Source organism: Macrosteles quadrilineatus, unplaced genomic scaffold (assembly GCF_028750875.1).
Source record: "Macrosteles quadrilineatus isolate MER2022 unplaced genomic scaffold, UCM_ALF_1.0 Scaffold_7__1_contigs__length_78375512, whole genome shotgun sequence".
Classification (NCBI taxonomy): domain Eukaryota; kingdom Metazoa; phylum Arthropoda; class Insecta; order Hemiptera; family Cicadellidae; genus Macrosteles; species Macrosteles quadrilineatus.
In genome coordinates, this window is record NW_026542600.1 from 20169711 (window position 1) to 20185387 (window position 15677).

General features: G+C 35.2%; 1 protein-coding gene across 5 annotated transcripts in view; it reads right to left on the reverse strand.

Moving 5' to 3' along the window:
* The window catches only part of LOC128998405 (uncharacterized), a 29864-nt gene extending 24643 nt beyond the window's left edge, over positions 1 to 5221 (reverse strand). For 4 of the 5 annotated variants that reach the window (XM_054424524.1, XM_054424523.1, XM_054424520.1 and 1 more), the window contains exons 1-3: positions 4995 to 5221; positions 1853 to 1987; positions 197 to 289 (exon numbers count right to left, since the gene is read on the reverse strand). In XM_054424524.1, the coding sequence (XP_054280499.1) occupies positions 197 to 289; positions 1853 to 1987; positions 4995 to 5109 (343 nt within the window). In that variant the 5' untranslated portion in view covers positions 5110 to 5221. The remainder of the gene's footprint in view (positions 1 to 196; positions 290 to 1852; positions 1988 to 4994) is intronic. The other variant, XM_054424521.1, reaches the window with a different exon arrangement.
* Positions 5222 to 15677: the final 10456 nt, after the last annotated feature.

The window sequence follows — 15677 nt, forward strand, 5'->3', positions numbered from 1 at the left end:
CATGTGTTGGTTTTCTGTAGTTTAATTTAGTACTATTTTTTTGGAGATTCGCATTTTTGTCTGACATTCTACAGCTATGAGAACTATATTATTGAAAGCCAACTGTGAAAATTAGAGATTATAAGAATTTAGATCAAATTATATAAGTCTCTCAATGTTAAAACATTAACGGATAGAAATATTAAAGGATATTTACGTGGTGTGGTGGGTCTTTGGTTGAGATCAGAGGGTACCGTCTGAGGAGGTGACGGGTCCTGGGTGCCTGACCCACTAGCTTCGGTTATTTGAGCTGTAGGAAATATAACACAATAATGAGCAAACACAAGAAACTAACAAGAGGGGTACTTCCACCCTGTTAGCCAAAAATCTACTGCATCCAAAAGATTTTTTGAAATATGTTACCAATAGTTCAACATTTAGAAACACATTATTATTTCTGTTTTTACAGTAAAAGAACCAACATATTACATAGACTTTGGTTATGGGAGGACAGAATTTACAGGAATTGCTAAACATGTACTATTTAGGTTTACTTTAAAGAATTTAGGTCCGAACACCCTAATAAGTCACCGTCACATGTATTTTTGCTTATAATTGTTTTAAAACCGAAATATTCACTGCATTTGTTTAAAATACTACTTACAACATTTATGTTAAGCCTAATTGGACTCAATTATAAAAATCGGGCTTAGACCCTTTTTACATCTGAAATTCTTAGTCCTGACAAAATAACCAGGATAACCACTCCATATTAGAACAAAAAAAGTAAAATAAGCTATAAACTTGTGGTTAAACAAAAGTGACAAAAAATACCCCCGCTGCAGCAAACCTGCCGACTAAGCGAATTTCCATTTGTCTGAATTGATTTTCAGTTAAATATATTTTAATAACATTAGGTTTAACGAGTACCTAGGTTTGCTGCTACAAGGAAACTAATAAAGTGTGTTTTTGTGTAAAATATTGATAGCTTAGTACAAAATAAATAAATTTGCCAAGTTTGATCAAAATATATCCATAAACAAGCAAACTACAACATTTTACAATATTCTCCATAAGAATAACGTGGGAATTTTAAATTTACAATTTTTTTTAATTTTCTCCGTTACTAATAATCGAACAAAAATACTTTTGTAGGCCTATACTAAATTATTTTTTTTAAGCTCTTTAAAAAGGTCTAAGGAGAAATCGGGAAATTTTGTGTTTTGAGGGTCAAAAGTGAGAAAAACCAATTTTTACCCCATAAAACCCCCCGTAAAGCCCTGTTCCCATGGTCCGATCGTGCTGGTTCGCGAACTCATTCAAGTTTATCCCGCTTTACACCTTTAAACCAAATTTCATCAAAATCGGACAAAAATTACTCAAGTTATCGCGTTCACGGACGTATATATATATATATATATATATATAGCCTATATATATACATATATAAAAAAATTTGAACGAATGGTGTTTTTGGCCTCTTGGGACATCAAAATGAAAAAGTAAATCGGTCCCGGGTCCAGGTCTTACCGTGCCACCTACGGTAATAGCTACAGTACTTCCCTGTAGGGAAATTCGCTAAAACATGACGACAACTAAACTATTCCTATATAAAAGACATCTAACAAAGAAAGCAAACAAGATCAATTGTTTACACAACATATCTAGCCAATCCATGCAGAAGTTCTGAAGACTAAGAAGGCAAAATGTGTACTCAAGCAAACCTACTTTGGTACACTTAACTTAACTAGATTGCAGTAAAATTCAAAGGGAACCTATTTAGGCCTATGTTATTTTGTTAAGTTGCACGTTCAACAAAAAACAAAAATTTGTAAATTTAAAATTATGAATGTAATCATTGCAAGTTACTTACCAACTTCACTATCTTCATCTTCGCAACACATATCTTCATCAGGTACATCAGTTGCAGATCCCATGCCATCTTTTATCTTCTGGGCTTCAGCCGCTGCTATCCTCGCCCCTTCGAACAGAAGTGAATGTGTCCTTTCTAAAACATATGTTTTTTGAGTTTTTTTTACAACCTGGAGCAGAACTTCTTAAGCTCCCCCCCCCCCCACACCAAGTCTATATGTATATTCATTTTCCACTTAAAGGTCTTTGCAGATATCATCTAAACAACTTATGCCATACAAAATGGATTTCGGCACTCTTCAGATGATTCTTTTTGACCATGTAATGAATTATATTTTTCACTATACTACACCACTCTTGAACCGCTGGAGATGTTCATGATATTGCCGCTATCGCGGGAGACGATGATGACGTCTACACGTTAACGGAGTCAATGATGATGTTTACACGGCCGTGGAAGATGATTTTGCCGCAATGGCAGACGACGATGATGACGTTACTGCGATACCGGAAGACGGTGATGACATGTACATGACCACACGAGATATTCAAGATTTTCCCGCAATTGCAGACGAAGATGAAGACGTTTCTGTGACTGCGGGAGTACATAATGATGTCTACACGGCCACGGGAGATGTTTATGATTTTGCCGCGATGGCAAGAGACAATGATGACATCTACACGACCGTGAGTGGTGTTCATGATGTCGCCGCAATTGTGGTCGACCAATCACAACACAGCCTGACCACGCTCCTATTTTCCCGGCTTTTCCTCAGAGCTCCCGTGATGTAACCAAGTCCCATGTTAGTCCCGTCCATATCGGCCACGGCATTTTTAACTGTAAAAAGTTATGTTACATTAAAATGTTACATAAAATGTTATGTAAAATGTTATTTACTTCCATCCTCATTATTAAACCAAGGACATTCCAATCAGCTTCTCATGTTTACACGACGCAGTACCTCACAGGTTGTACAGCCAGCACTGCTGGCCACTACTAATTTCCCCGTCAGCTCGTCCGGTCAGATTAGGTGGCCATCCAACACACTTTTTTTAACATTATTTATTAATTCTCCCGTAGGCTGCAGCACTAAACAGAGATAGTACCTCGATTCACAGAATATTAAAATTTTAGTTTGTAAGGTTTCCAGCCCCATATTATGCCATTTTCACTGTAAAATAACCTCAACTGTCAGTGTGTTATTGTCATGTGAAACTGTGATGTGAGGTTACATTTACCAGGATAAAATATTATTAATTAGGTAACTGTAGAATGACTAAAAAAGGTTTTTAGATTAATCTGTTGATATAGGCTAAGAAATGAACTAGTTCAAGGCCTAGTTTCATAGGGAAAGGGAAATCGTACATCGTTTCCATAGCAACAGTAGTTCTTTTGAAAATTTTTAAAATTAAATATTTTATTACCTAATGTATGAATTTAAGCAGTAACCTTTCATTTTAGTCTCATTTCTTATTCAATTTCATTAGTTTTCAATAAAATATAAAAATATTAGACGAAAACAGTGACCAACCTAACAGAAAAACTACAATGGCCAGTAGTGCTGGCCGTACGACCTGAGAGGCACGGCACTGCGTAAACAATGACAAGCTGACTCAGAAACAGCTGAGGCCAGCCATTCCAGGTAGTGATGTGACGAGTTGAGTTGGCGAGTCGAGTTGACTCGAGTCAAGACCCGAGTCGAGTCAACTCGAGTCATCTCATTCACAACTCGAGTTGGTATGAACTCATACGGAGATTGCCGAAGCTACACGAACTCGTAACGTTACGAGTCCGACTCGCAAAAGCCGAGTCAAGAAACCGAACTCATAAGGAGAAAGCCGAACCTTAACGAACTCGGGACGTAAGGAGTTGACTCGAGTTTACTCGCACTCGCTTTCGGCCAATAGCGTCACAGCTTTACGAGTCAACTCGCATAAATTCAACGCTACTGGCGGAACGCGAGTTGAGTTGACTCGTATAACTGAAACTCTATTGGCCGAATGCGAGTATAACCCTTCACGATCCACAAAACGAACTCGTATTGAGAATGCCGAACTTACACGAACTCGGAACGTCTCGAGTCGAGTCGACTCGACTCGTAAAGCTGATACGCTATTGGTCGACTCCGAGTCGTTGCAGACTCACATGATGCATTGGTTTCGGGTCGAGTTTCGAGTCGAGTCTGACTCGACTCGTAACTCGAGTTCACGGCAGTTGGCGAGTCGAGTCACTCGAGTCAGGAAAGTACCTGACTCGTCACATCACTAATTCCAGGGCAATGGGTTAACCAACTTGCTTAAAAATATGCACGTCATCTGTCTTGTTACAATATGATCAGAACTATAATGAAAAGCATCTAGAAACAGATGTCAGGAGCAAGCTTAGATTCTGCCTAAAACAACAATACCAATCTCGATCCAGTTCAATCCGATTCAGTCAGTCCTATAGCCTTAACCAAAAAACGATGTTTACGAGTCGCTTAACACTCGGAGGGTAAAGCGTTTACTGGACGTCGACATAATTACCAACAGGGGTAAAAGGCCTATCACAATTGGTTCAGGTAACTTACATCGGGATGTAAAACACAGTTGCAGGTTGTGCTTAGCTGAGACTAGTATGTAGGCTACCTTGGTAGGCTACCAATGCATAGGCCTACCCATAATAGGATAAGCTTTGTAGGCTCCATTGCCAGCCATAGCGCAAGTGTATGACTGTCTAAATATGGTAGAACTAGTAGCCTAGAACAGATAACTTAAACCTACGCCTAGCCAAGCCTACAACTTTGCCTAGGCTCTCTCACCATAACTTAGGGTATTCCGTGATAGGCCTAATTATTCCTAAAGATATAAGTGTAGCAAAACATTGTTTTGCAGCCATGCCGAATTCTCTAAGTTAGGCCTACATATCATACATATAGAATAGGCCTAGAATTGAGAACCAAACAAGGCTTATGCCTTACAATGTAGGCATATCAATTTCTTGACAGCCCTACGCCTAGCCTAGAATGATCGAGTTGAAACAGTTTCGGTTGTTTTTGGCAACAGAATCTGATGGAAGTCCACCCCTAAAAACTGTCAGTAATATTTTCATTGTTAAAGAATGATTATGGTAATAAAAAATGATTATGGTTTGTTTTACTTACTATAGATTTGTTCCATATATGCTTGGTCAGAGTTAATGCTTTGCATTCTCTGCGTTATGAATTGTTTAAACTGTCGCGACTGGTCGTCGTTGAAAGGGCATTGCCGCTTCGACATCGCTGAGGTGACTAGCCTATTTACAAAATTAATCTAATTAGTTAAAGAACAATGTTATAACCCAATGTGGAGACAAAATAGGCATTAGGCATTGAACGAGACGACTAGTCTAATATGGTGCACGCATGGTGTTCTCGTTCTCTGTTCTCTCTCAAATGGATACTCTAGTTCTTTTTCTTCACTTTTTGGCGGAATAATAACTAAACCGAGTAAGTTAGTATAACAAAAAGCTTAAGGGAAGAGTTCCAATCATTGATTATGTATCTCAAATTTCGTTAAAAACCGGTACAACCAATGCCCCTTTCAGGGCTGATGGAAATGTCCCCTCAAAAAAGGAGTGGTTTACTAGCTGGCACAATGGTTTATACGTATTCGCCAAATTTATTCAGCATTTTAGGAGATGTTTCATCAACTCCTGCCGACGTTTTACTTTTTATTAATGCTATTTAGTCATAATTCTGTGACAGGGGGGGGAGAATAAAATGGTTGAGTTTTGTATGTATAGTTTGTTACTGACTGCTTAGTTTTTACCTCGCTTGGAAAACTACCCACCTTTAAAATTAATTAACTAAGTTAAAAATATGAAATTATTGTTTATTTCATTACAACCTTACCATGTTAATTTATAATAATTTATCCTGTTGTAATTCATAATAACCATCCATTTACATTCTAGAATCTTTGACCTTTTTGAAACAAATTTTTTCTGAATTTAACTTCTCCTACTAACAGTCAATACACATATTGTGCAATCATTTAAACTGCCAAATCATAAACCTAAAAAAAAAAATTAACACGCATTGTACCACGGCCACCTTTAACTACAGACCGCGGCCTGGTAGAATTGGCAACGTCGCAAGTGGTGTTGTTTAGTGACAGACTTCCCAACATGACAGACAGGTGAGGTGACATCAGCTCATATTATTCAATTCAATTCAATGTCATATTTATTCTGTTTCTTGTAACATTTACAAAGAAGAGTCACACACATAAGGTAAATATAACAGGTCATTTAATATAAGGTAAAATAATATAAAATAGTTTCATACTACGTCACATGTATAACTGAGTTTCCCACATCATACAGTATTTACAATATTTACATAAAAGAAACCTTTAAATAAAATATAGAGTAAACTTTAAACATAGTAAAATTTAAATAAAAATTAAGTTTTAAAATACAATATAAAAATTACGTTTAAGATACAAAATAAACATTAGTTACAAAAACTACAAGAGGATAGAGACAGAGAGAAAGAGAGAGAAAAAATACCCCCGCTGCAGCAAAACTGCAGACTAAGCGAATTTCAACTTGTCTGATTAAATTTTTAATAAAATATTTTTATAAATAAGACATATTTATTCCCTATTAAATAACATTAGATTTCACGAGTGCTTAGGGTTGCTGCTACAGGGAAGGTAAAAAGTGTTTGTTGACCATACGTCAATAGTATAGGATGAAGTAAATAAATTTGCCAAATTTTATCAATATATGTCCATAAACAAGTAAACTACAACAATTTTCATTTTCTCCATAAGAATAACATAAGAATTTTAAATTACACTATTTTTGAATTTTCTTCGTCACCGTTAGGCATACAACAGCGCTTCAATATACTAAATAATTTCTTTTTTTAAACTCTACAAAACGGTTTGAAAAGAAATTGCAAAATTTTTTGTTTTTAGGGTCAAAAACGGGAAAACCCCATTTTTACCCCATAAAACCCCCAAAAAACCCCGTTCCCATGCTCCAATAATGCTGGATCGCGAACTTGTTCGAATAAACGTAGGTTTACACGTTTGTACCATATTTCATCTAAATCGGATCATTTTTGCTCGAGTTTGTCGCGCTAACGGACACACACACACACACACACACATATATATATACAGGGTGTCTCAGACCACCCGGCCGGCTTGTATAGCTCCAAAATGAAAGCAAATGGAAACCTAATTGCAACTGGAACCCCCTATTTTGACCCTAAGGAATTCAGCTAAATTATTTTCAACCCCAAAAAAGCACCCCAAAGGGCAGATTTTGGGGGGTGGGGGTGGTTTTTGGGAAATTTTCAAATGTAAAGGGGGGTCGTGTTATACCTCATTTTAAAGGTCCATTAGTCCTGAGTATTTTAGTGGAAAAAGATTTAAATTATTTTCATCCCTATTTACAGGCTGTTCAAAAACGTACAAAAAATAGACCTTTGAACTACTTTTCACTGTAAAGAGGTGGAATTTTGGAGGGGGTTCAAATTTTGATAACACTTTAATTGCTAAATGAACTTTCAAAAAACTCTGGTTTTAACCCTTTTACTATCTTTTTACTTATGTTACGCATTTTCAAACTTTTCGAAGTTTCAAAAGCTGTTATCTCAATAATTTCAAATGGCAACATGGGTTTCATTACAAACCACATTGTAGCCCATAAAATTAGCTACAAATTTTGTATTTAATGTTTTTTGGTATCTTCATTGGTTAAAGAGATATAGCGAAATAAGTGTATTTTAATGTTTTATTAAATGGTATTCAAAGTGTTTGCCGTTGTAAATGTACACCTCTAGGACTCAATTAAAACTAATTTTGTCTAAAAAATAAAATAGAACTCAGATTGTTGATCTTGGAAGATTGATAAAGGAAAGAACACAACTGCAAATATTCTTAGTTATTTTACAATTCCAAAGTTCTAATAGTGCTTTGAATGAATACTGTCTATAAATGCTACTTATAAATAAAAAAAATCATGAAATCAATGAGCGAGTGCGTGAAACTGGTCACGTTTGTTTAGATAAAACAAATTTTAAGGAACTTACTGGACCTGTTTGAGAGGTGAATGCACCTGCGGTAGTAAAATAGCAATACAGTACGTAAATAGCATAGTGGAGAAGAAGTATTACGTGCCTATAAACAGAGTTGGGGTTTGCATGGAACAAAATGGATGGCAATTTAAGCATTTGTAGAAGTCCAGCGGTATGTAGACTATTAATGCTGATTCAAACAAATTATTCATTCAAAGCACTATTAGAGCCATGGAATTGTAAAATAACTAAGAATATTTGCAGTTGTGTTCTTTCCTTTATCAATCTTCCAAGATCAACAATCTGAGTACTATTTTATTTTTTTAGACAAAATTAATTTTAATTGAGTCCTAGAGGTGTACATTTACAACGGCAAACACTTTGAATACCATTTAATAAAACATTAAAATACACTTATTCAGGGCCGGATTTAGCACGTTTGCGCCCCTAGGCCCAAATCATTTTCCGCCCCCTAGTCTGGTCACAGTTACTTTCCTTCAAACCTTTATTAAAAACTATATCATGCCCATAGGCCTAAGTTAATTGCTTGAATACCACTCCTCGTCGGAATCATTGCAAGTTTTTTTTATTGACTTGTTTAGCCTTAACAAAATGCCGTCTTAAACACAGTTAGCAATTTTATACTTTTAATAAATGCTCACGTTTGTGGCCGTGGGACTGAAACAAAACAAGTAACAATTCAATCCACCGAGAATTCCTGAAAAAAAAAGAAAAAAACATGGACATTGATTCCAATTCCAGGCCCAAAAACCTGAACTCCATACAGTACGTTATACCATAGATTAAACATAGGCTACTCCTTTAGTAGATTTGTCATAATTTTGGATTAGCTGAAAACAATTCTTGTTATTTAAGGAGTACGTTTTATCTATGTTTAAACCTAGTTTATCCAAAATAAAACGATCTAATCATCAACAATAGGTCGTCTCCTGTTTATATTACAAGAAATTAAAACACAAATCATAGAACTAACCCTAAAATTATAAAAACAAAATTACGTTAAAACTAACGTCCAGTATCATCAACATGAACTAGACATGAAAAAATATTGAATTAACAATGTCATGAGATGTCGACTTGAGCTATATTTAATCTATGGTCGTACTGCATCTCAGTTTATATTTCCAAAGCAAAACAGAGCCAATACTCCTGCCAACCATACCGATCCTTAGGTCTGAGGAGAAAATGACAGCATTAATGGTGCTTTGGAGGGTATTGAATGTTTCTAAAATCTAATGCAAACTGAGATTGATATTTTTTCGTTAAATTTAAACGTAAATTAATCGTTGTTTTAATATTCAACACAACGTATTATATATTTTAACTTTTGATCCTGCAGATTGTTGTAAACTAATCAAAAGATTAGTTAATAACTTTTGTTTTGTAAAGTGAGGGTGGTAACAATGTCTAGCACGCTTCCGCCCTTAACACTTTGATCAGTAGTGCCGAGCCCGAGCCTGAGCCAGCCAACGAGCCAGCATAGTGGCCCAGTGCAATGACAATACGTTGCGTACCCCTTGGGCGCTCGTCAACGTCAACATCCCTACAGCCTACTCCCGTATAACCAATATTTTGTAACGAATTGTAGCAATTTTGTAACGAAAATAATGCGTAATACTGAATAATATTTTTAATTTCATAACAATAATTTCTTCTTATGAACTTCAGAAGTTTTTTTTTATAAACTATGACTATTTATTTTTATTTTTAGATAGCCTATAAAAAATTCCTCTTGGCCGTGCGCCCTCTGGGACCTTGCGCCCATAGGCCCGGGCCTACCGGGCCTATTGGGAAATCCGGCCCTGCACTTATTTCGCTATATCTCTTTAACCAATGAAGATAACAAAAAACATTAAATACAAAATTTGTAGCTAATTTTATGGGCTACAATGTGGTTTGTAATGAAACCTATGTTGCCATTTGTAATTTTTGAGATAACAGCTTTTGAAACTTCGAAAAGTTTGAAAATGCGTAACATAAGTAAAAAGATAGCAAAAGGGTTGAAACCAGAGTTTTTTGAAAGCTCATTTAGCAATTAAAGTGTTATCAAAATTTGAACCCCCTACAAAATTCCACCTCTTTACAGTGAAAAGTAGTTCAAAGGTCTATTTTTTGTACGTTTTTGAACACCCTGTAAATAAGGATGAAGATAATTTAAATCTTTTTCCACTAAAATACTCAGGACTGAAGGACCTTTAAAATGAGGTATAACACGACCCCCCTTTACATTTGAAAATTTCCCAAAAACCACCCCCACCCCCCAAAGTCTGCCCTTGGGGTGCTTTTTTGGAGTTGAAAATAATTTAGCTGAATTCCTTAGGGTCAAAATAGGGGGTTCCAGTTGCAATTAGGTTTCCATTTGCTTTCATATTGGAGCTATACAAGCCGGCCGGGTGGTCTGAGACACCCTGTATATATATATATATATATGAATTTGAACGGATGGTGTTTTTGGCCTCTAGGGAACTCAAAATTAAAAATTAAATCGGTCCCGGGTCCAGGTCCTACCATGAGTGCTGTGGTAATAGCTTATTCCCTATATGGGAAATTCGCTAAAATCATATATTTTCAAGAAAAATAAAGTTGCTATGAGATAAAGTATTGGAGAGAGTAAAAAGCTGATTTAATTAGATATTCTTTAAGTAATTTTAACAACCTTTTATGGTTTCTCTCTGATTTAATATTTTGAGGGAGGTTATGAAAGAAAACACATATTGCCCATGTAAGTGAGTTTCTTTTTAAAATAATCAAATTTGTGTTGTTCTACTAAACGATGAGCTCTTGTGTTATACGAATGGGTTGTGTTGCCAATTGAAATTTTATTGTTGAGTAATGTAAATTTTACTGTTTCATAAATGTATAAGCCGATAACTGTAAATATTTTTAAATCTTTGAAAATATGTTTCACTGAAACTTTTTGTTTCAGATGTATTTAAGTATTACTTTGAGGTAAATTATCCTAAACTTTATGTAATAGAAAATTTTTGTAAACCAAAGAAGTGGGTTAATGATGTATTAAAATTAAAACAATCTGAAATAGTTCATTTAAAAATTTTAATTCAGAATGCTTAAAGACAATAACATTAAGATACAGATTAGGGAAAAGAAAAAAGAACTATAGAGAGATTATCAACAATAAAAAAACATACTTTGAGGAAGAAATTATGAACTCTAGAAATGAGGTGAAAACTACCTGAAACTTAATTAATACTGATGTAGGTAAATTATCAAAGTCAAATGTAAACATAAAATTGTTTTATGAAGGTAAATTTTTGACAGGTCTGTAAATATTTGTGAAACTTTTAATACTTTTTTTGTCAATGCTGTAGAAAATCTTATAGTTCCTAGAATTACCACAGTGTCTCCTGCAAACAATCATTTTATGACTCAGTTTAATACAACATTTAAATTTTTTACAGTTTCGGAGAGAGATATAAAAAACAGTATTATCATTTGAAAATAAACCTTCATCAGGTAATGATGAAATTCCGATATCAATCATCAAGGCAGCATAGCCATTCATCTGTACACCTTTAACACACATATATAGTCATCAATCAATCTCTATCAACAGGTGTATTCCCTGAAAAATTCAAAACTGCCAGGGTGACCCCAATCTTCAAAAAAAGGCGTTCCAGAAGATGTTATATGTTATATGCTATAGGACTGTATCACTCCTTCCAGTTTTTCTAAAATTCTTGAGAAAGTTGTCTTTGATCAACTGTCAAATTATCTTGAATCAAACATGTTATTGGATAACCAACAACACGGTTTCAGGCCAAACAAATCATCAATAACAGGTGGTATTGAGTTCGTTGAATCCATCATCGAATCTATTGATAGGGGTGAAAAAGCTGTAGGCATTTTCTTGGACTTGTCCCGGGCGTTTGATAGTATTGAACACTGCAAATTAATTTGAGGTCCTTTAGCTATCTTGGCGTAAAATCTACCGAATTGCCATGGTTTCGCTCATGCCTCTCACAGAGAAAACAATTTGTAGAAATAGAGAATAATTTAAAGATCATTCAAGATATTTGTATAAGAAAAGATTTGCCTCTCGTCCTTTACCAGTGCGGTACGGTGTCCCTCAGGGATCTATTTTGGACCATTTACTGTTTCTATGTTACCTCTTGAATTGACATGGGACAGAAATAGTAAAGTGTGTCTTTATGTGGACGACACTATAATGTCATTGTTTCTGCTTACACAGTAGAAAATGTTGAAATGTCATCTTTAATTGGCTTATCTTTAATAAAAGACTTTTTAAATAGTAAAAGTCTTCTTTTAAATTCTACTAAATCAAATTTTGTTGGGACAAGTCCAACAATTTTCATTAAAAATGAAATCTTGAGTCATGTAAATGAAACTAATTTCTTGGGTCTAATTATAGACGAACATTTATCATGGGACAACCATATGAACATGTTATGAATAAAACATCTAGTGGCATACACGCTTTAAGGAAAATGGTCCACTGGTGTAATCTAAAAACCATGAAATCTCCCTGAATTCGCCCTAATTCATTCCCGCATATTGCCTACGGTATTAGTATACGGATGAAAAAATGGACAAAATTCTCATTCAACAAAAACTTGCATAAGGAATAATAGTTCATCATGAGACATTATTGATTTAAATTTAAATTTATTAAAATATTGACAATAAAACATACAGAATTGAAAACATAAACAATATGAATTAAAAAATATATATGTACTAACCAATCTTTCTTATATACACAACTACCATTAGCTGCTTCCAAACAAAACAGCTGTTACAACACCACTTAATGCGACGTTGCCACTTCGAAGGCTGCGGCCTGGAGTTAAAGGAAGCCGTGATTGAACACGTTGGCATAAAGCTGTTAAACTGACGTCCATATTAAAACCACCTTAAGGTGGAACCAAGCCTTAAAAAACACTAAAACATAAATTGTTTAGTACAACCTGTTACAGCGTTCAAGAATTAAAATGTTTTGAAAACTCTATAAAGTATAATTTATTTTAGTTATTGTTTTAGTATAGTATAGTAGTCATGCACTGACCTGGCTAATGCAAACTGAATTTGTTCCTTTTGCCTATGATCTGATCTAAAGACAAAAAAACTATTAGCTAAAAGAATCTTAAAAATACTTTAAATAAAGGCAAGTCCAATTCGAGGAGACGCGTTTGATATAGTGAACTGGTATAGCATAGCATTGATAGCTGAGCGTGGATAACTCGTAGTGTGGCTGTTAGCTACATTGACGGTTGCATATATTTAAGTATAATCAAGGCACTAAGAATATACTAACTGAACAAATTTGTAGCCCAAAGTTATTGAAAATATAGGTCGGCTAAAATATAACTCGAATAGGCTATAGGAAAGTAGAAATAGCAAAATCTACTTTAAAATAAGAGATAAACATTTCGAAATCAGCACATTCAAACTTCACCAATATATGAACATAACATAAAAATACTCCAACTGCAGCAACCAGACTATGCGAATTTTCATTTACCTGGCTCGATTTCCACTCAAATATTCCTTTGAGAATATTATATAACCCTAAATCGCCGGATTTTTATTTCATTCAAAATATCAATAATTTGCATGAGTACAGTACTTAGGTTTGCTGCTATAGGGAAGATAAGGGGAGTTTAAGCGAATTCCCGGTACTTTCCTGTTAAAGGGAACATTAATTATTATCGATGATTTTTTTTTCTCGTTATATCGATATTAACAAATAGAAATATATCATCTGACAACTACGATAAAGATTGTTCAGTATCAACAAACAGTAATGAAATGAAACTGTTCTAAAAATTAGCCTATCATAACTAACCAAACTTGCTGTAACATTTTAAAGATTCCGTTTGTTTAACTTGCCTTTTCTATCATCAAACCCAAACGGAATTCTTAAATAATGGTACAGCAAAGTATGGTTTGTTATGTTAGGTTAGCTTTGAACAGTCTCATTTCTTAATCCATATAATAGACTATTTTAGCCTAAACAAGATCAGTTAGTTGTTGTCAATTTGTAATGGATCGGAAAAAAAATTTCGATATATCGACAAAATCATCGATAATGAATGTCCCCTTTAACAGGAAAGTACCGAATTCCCCTACAGGAAAGTAGTTATTACCGTAGATGGGACGGTAAGACCTGGAACCCGATTTACTTTGTAATTTTGTGATTTTTCTTTAACCTTCGGAGACTTAAAACACTACCTTGAACACTATTCGCAAAAAAGTGAGATAGGTTAATGGGAATGGGGTTTTATGGGCTAAAAATAGGGTGTTTTTTTCATTTTTAACCCTCGAAGTATGAATAATCTTCCAATTTCTTTCTCCCATTATACCTAAAGAACCAAATAATTTAGGCCTACTATATCGATGTGCTTTGTACGAATTGGTTATACAGAAAACAATTAAGCCAAAAATTAGCATGTTATTATTGAGAATAAAAAAAACTGAAGCTGGCCGGAAATTAAAAAAAACTAAACAGCAGCATGCAACATAACCTCACTTCTCATCATAGGCCCTAACCTCATGGCTCGGTTCGTTCATGTTCATACAGACAGACAGACAGAGATAGAGAGAGTGAGAGAACAAAGAAAAGGATGAAGGAAGAAGGAACAGTTGCCTTATGCACGTCAAAATGCTCCACTTCCCGTTCCCGTTCCAGTTCCAGTATTCAGTAGCAGTTTAGCAGTTACAGTATTACAAAACAATACAAAGGGAACTTTCGTTTCTGAACAGAACGTTCAGTTTCAGTTACTGAACTGAAGCCATTTTGAATGACTAGACTTACTACTACTGCACTACTTTCTTTTCCTACAGTTACCTAACAATGTACATGTTCTCTCACTGATTTGAGAAAGCAAAGTGGTCAATTCGCTCATCAGTGAGACAATGTTAACATTGTCTCACTCCAGATTTGCAACGTGAAGGCACGAAATAGTGAGCGCGTAACATGCAGGCAACGTCGTTAGCGCGCGAAATACGTTGGCAGCACTGGCTGTAAATCAGCTGGTCAGCTGTTGTACTGTTGTATTTGTCACTTCACATTAAATGTTATATTAAAAGTTCACTTCTGTGTAAAAATAGGTTATGTTTCTTCACCAATTTATTTGTTTTATGGTAGGCTAACTGTAGGAAATAGTTATTTGTGCAACTAGTGAGAAAAGTGAGCAATTGACTCACTCGAGAGAAATCCTTACTCACGAGCCGTAGGCGAGTGAGGAATGGTTTCTCGAGTGAGGCAATTGTACTTTGAACTATTGAACTCGAGTTGCACATTATACTTTTCCTACAGTTACCATAAAACTAATAAATTGGTGAAGAAACATAACCTATTTTTACACAGAAGTGAACTTTTAATATAACATTTAATGTGAAGTGACAAATACAACAGTACAACAGCTGACCAGCTGATTTAGAGCCAGTGCTGCCAACGTATTTCGCGCGCATACGACGTTGCCTGCATGTTACGCGCTCACTATTTCGTGCCTTCACGTTGCAAATCTGGAGTGAGACAAAGTAATTAGAGTGAGACAATGTTAACATCGTCTCACTGATGAGCGAATTGGCCACTTTGCTTTCTCAAATCAGTGAGAGAACATGTACATTGTTAGGTAACTGTAGGAAAAGTATAATGTGCAACTCGAGTTCAAAGTACAATTGCCTCACTCGAGAAACCATTCCTCACTCGCCTACGGCTCGTGAGTAAGGATTTCTCTCGAGCGAGTCAATTGTTCACTTTTCTCACTAGTT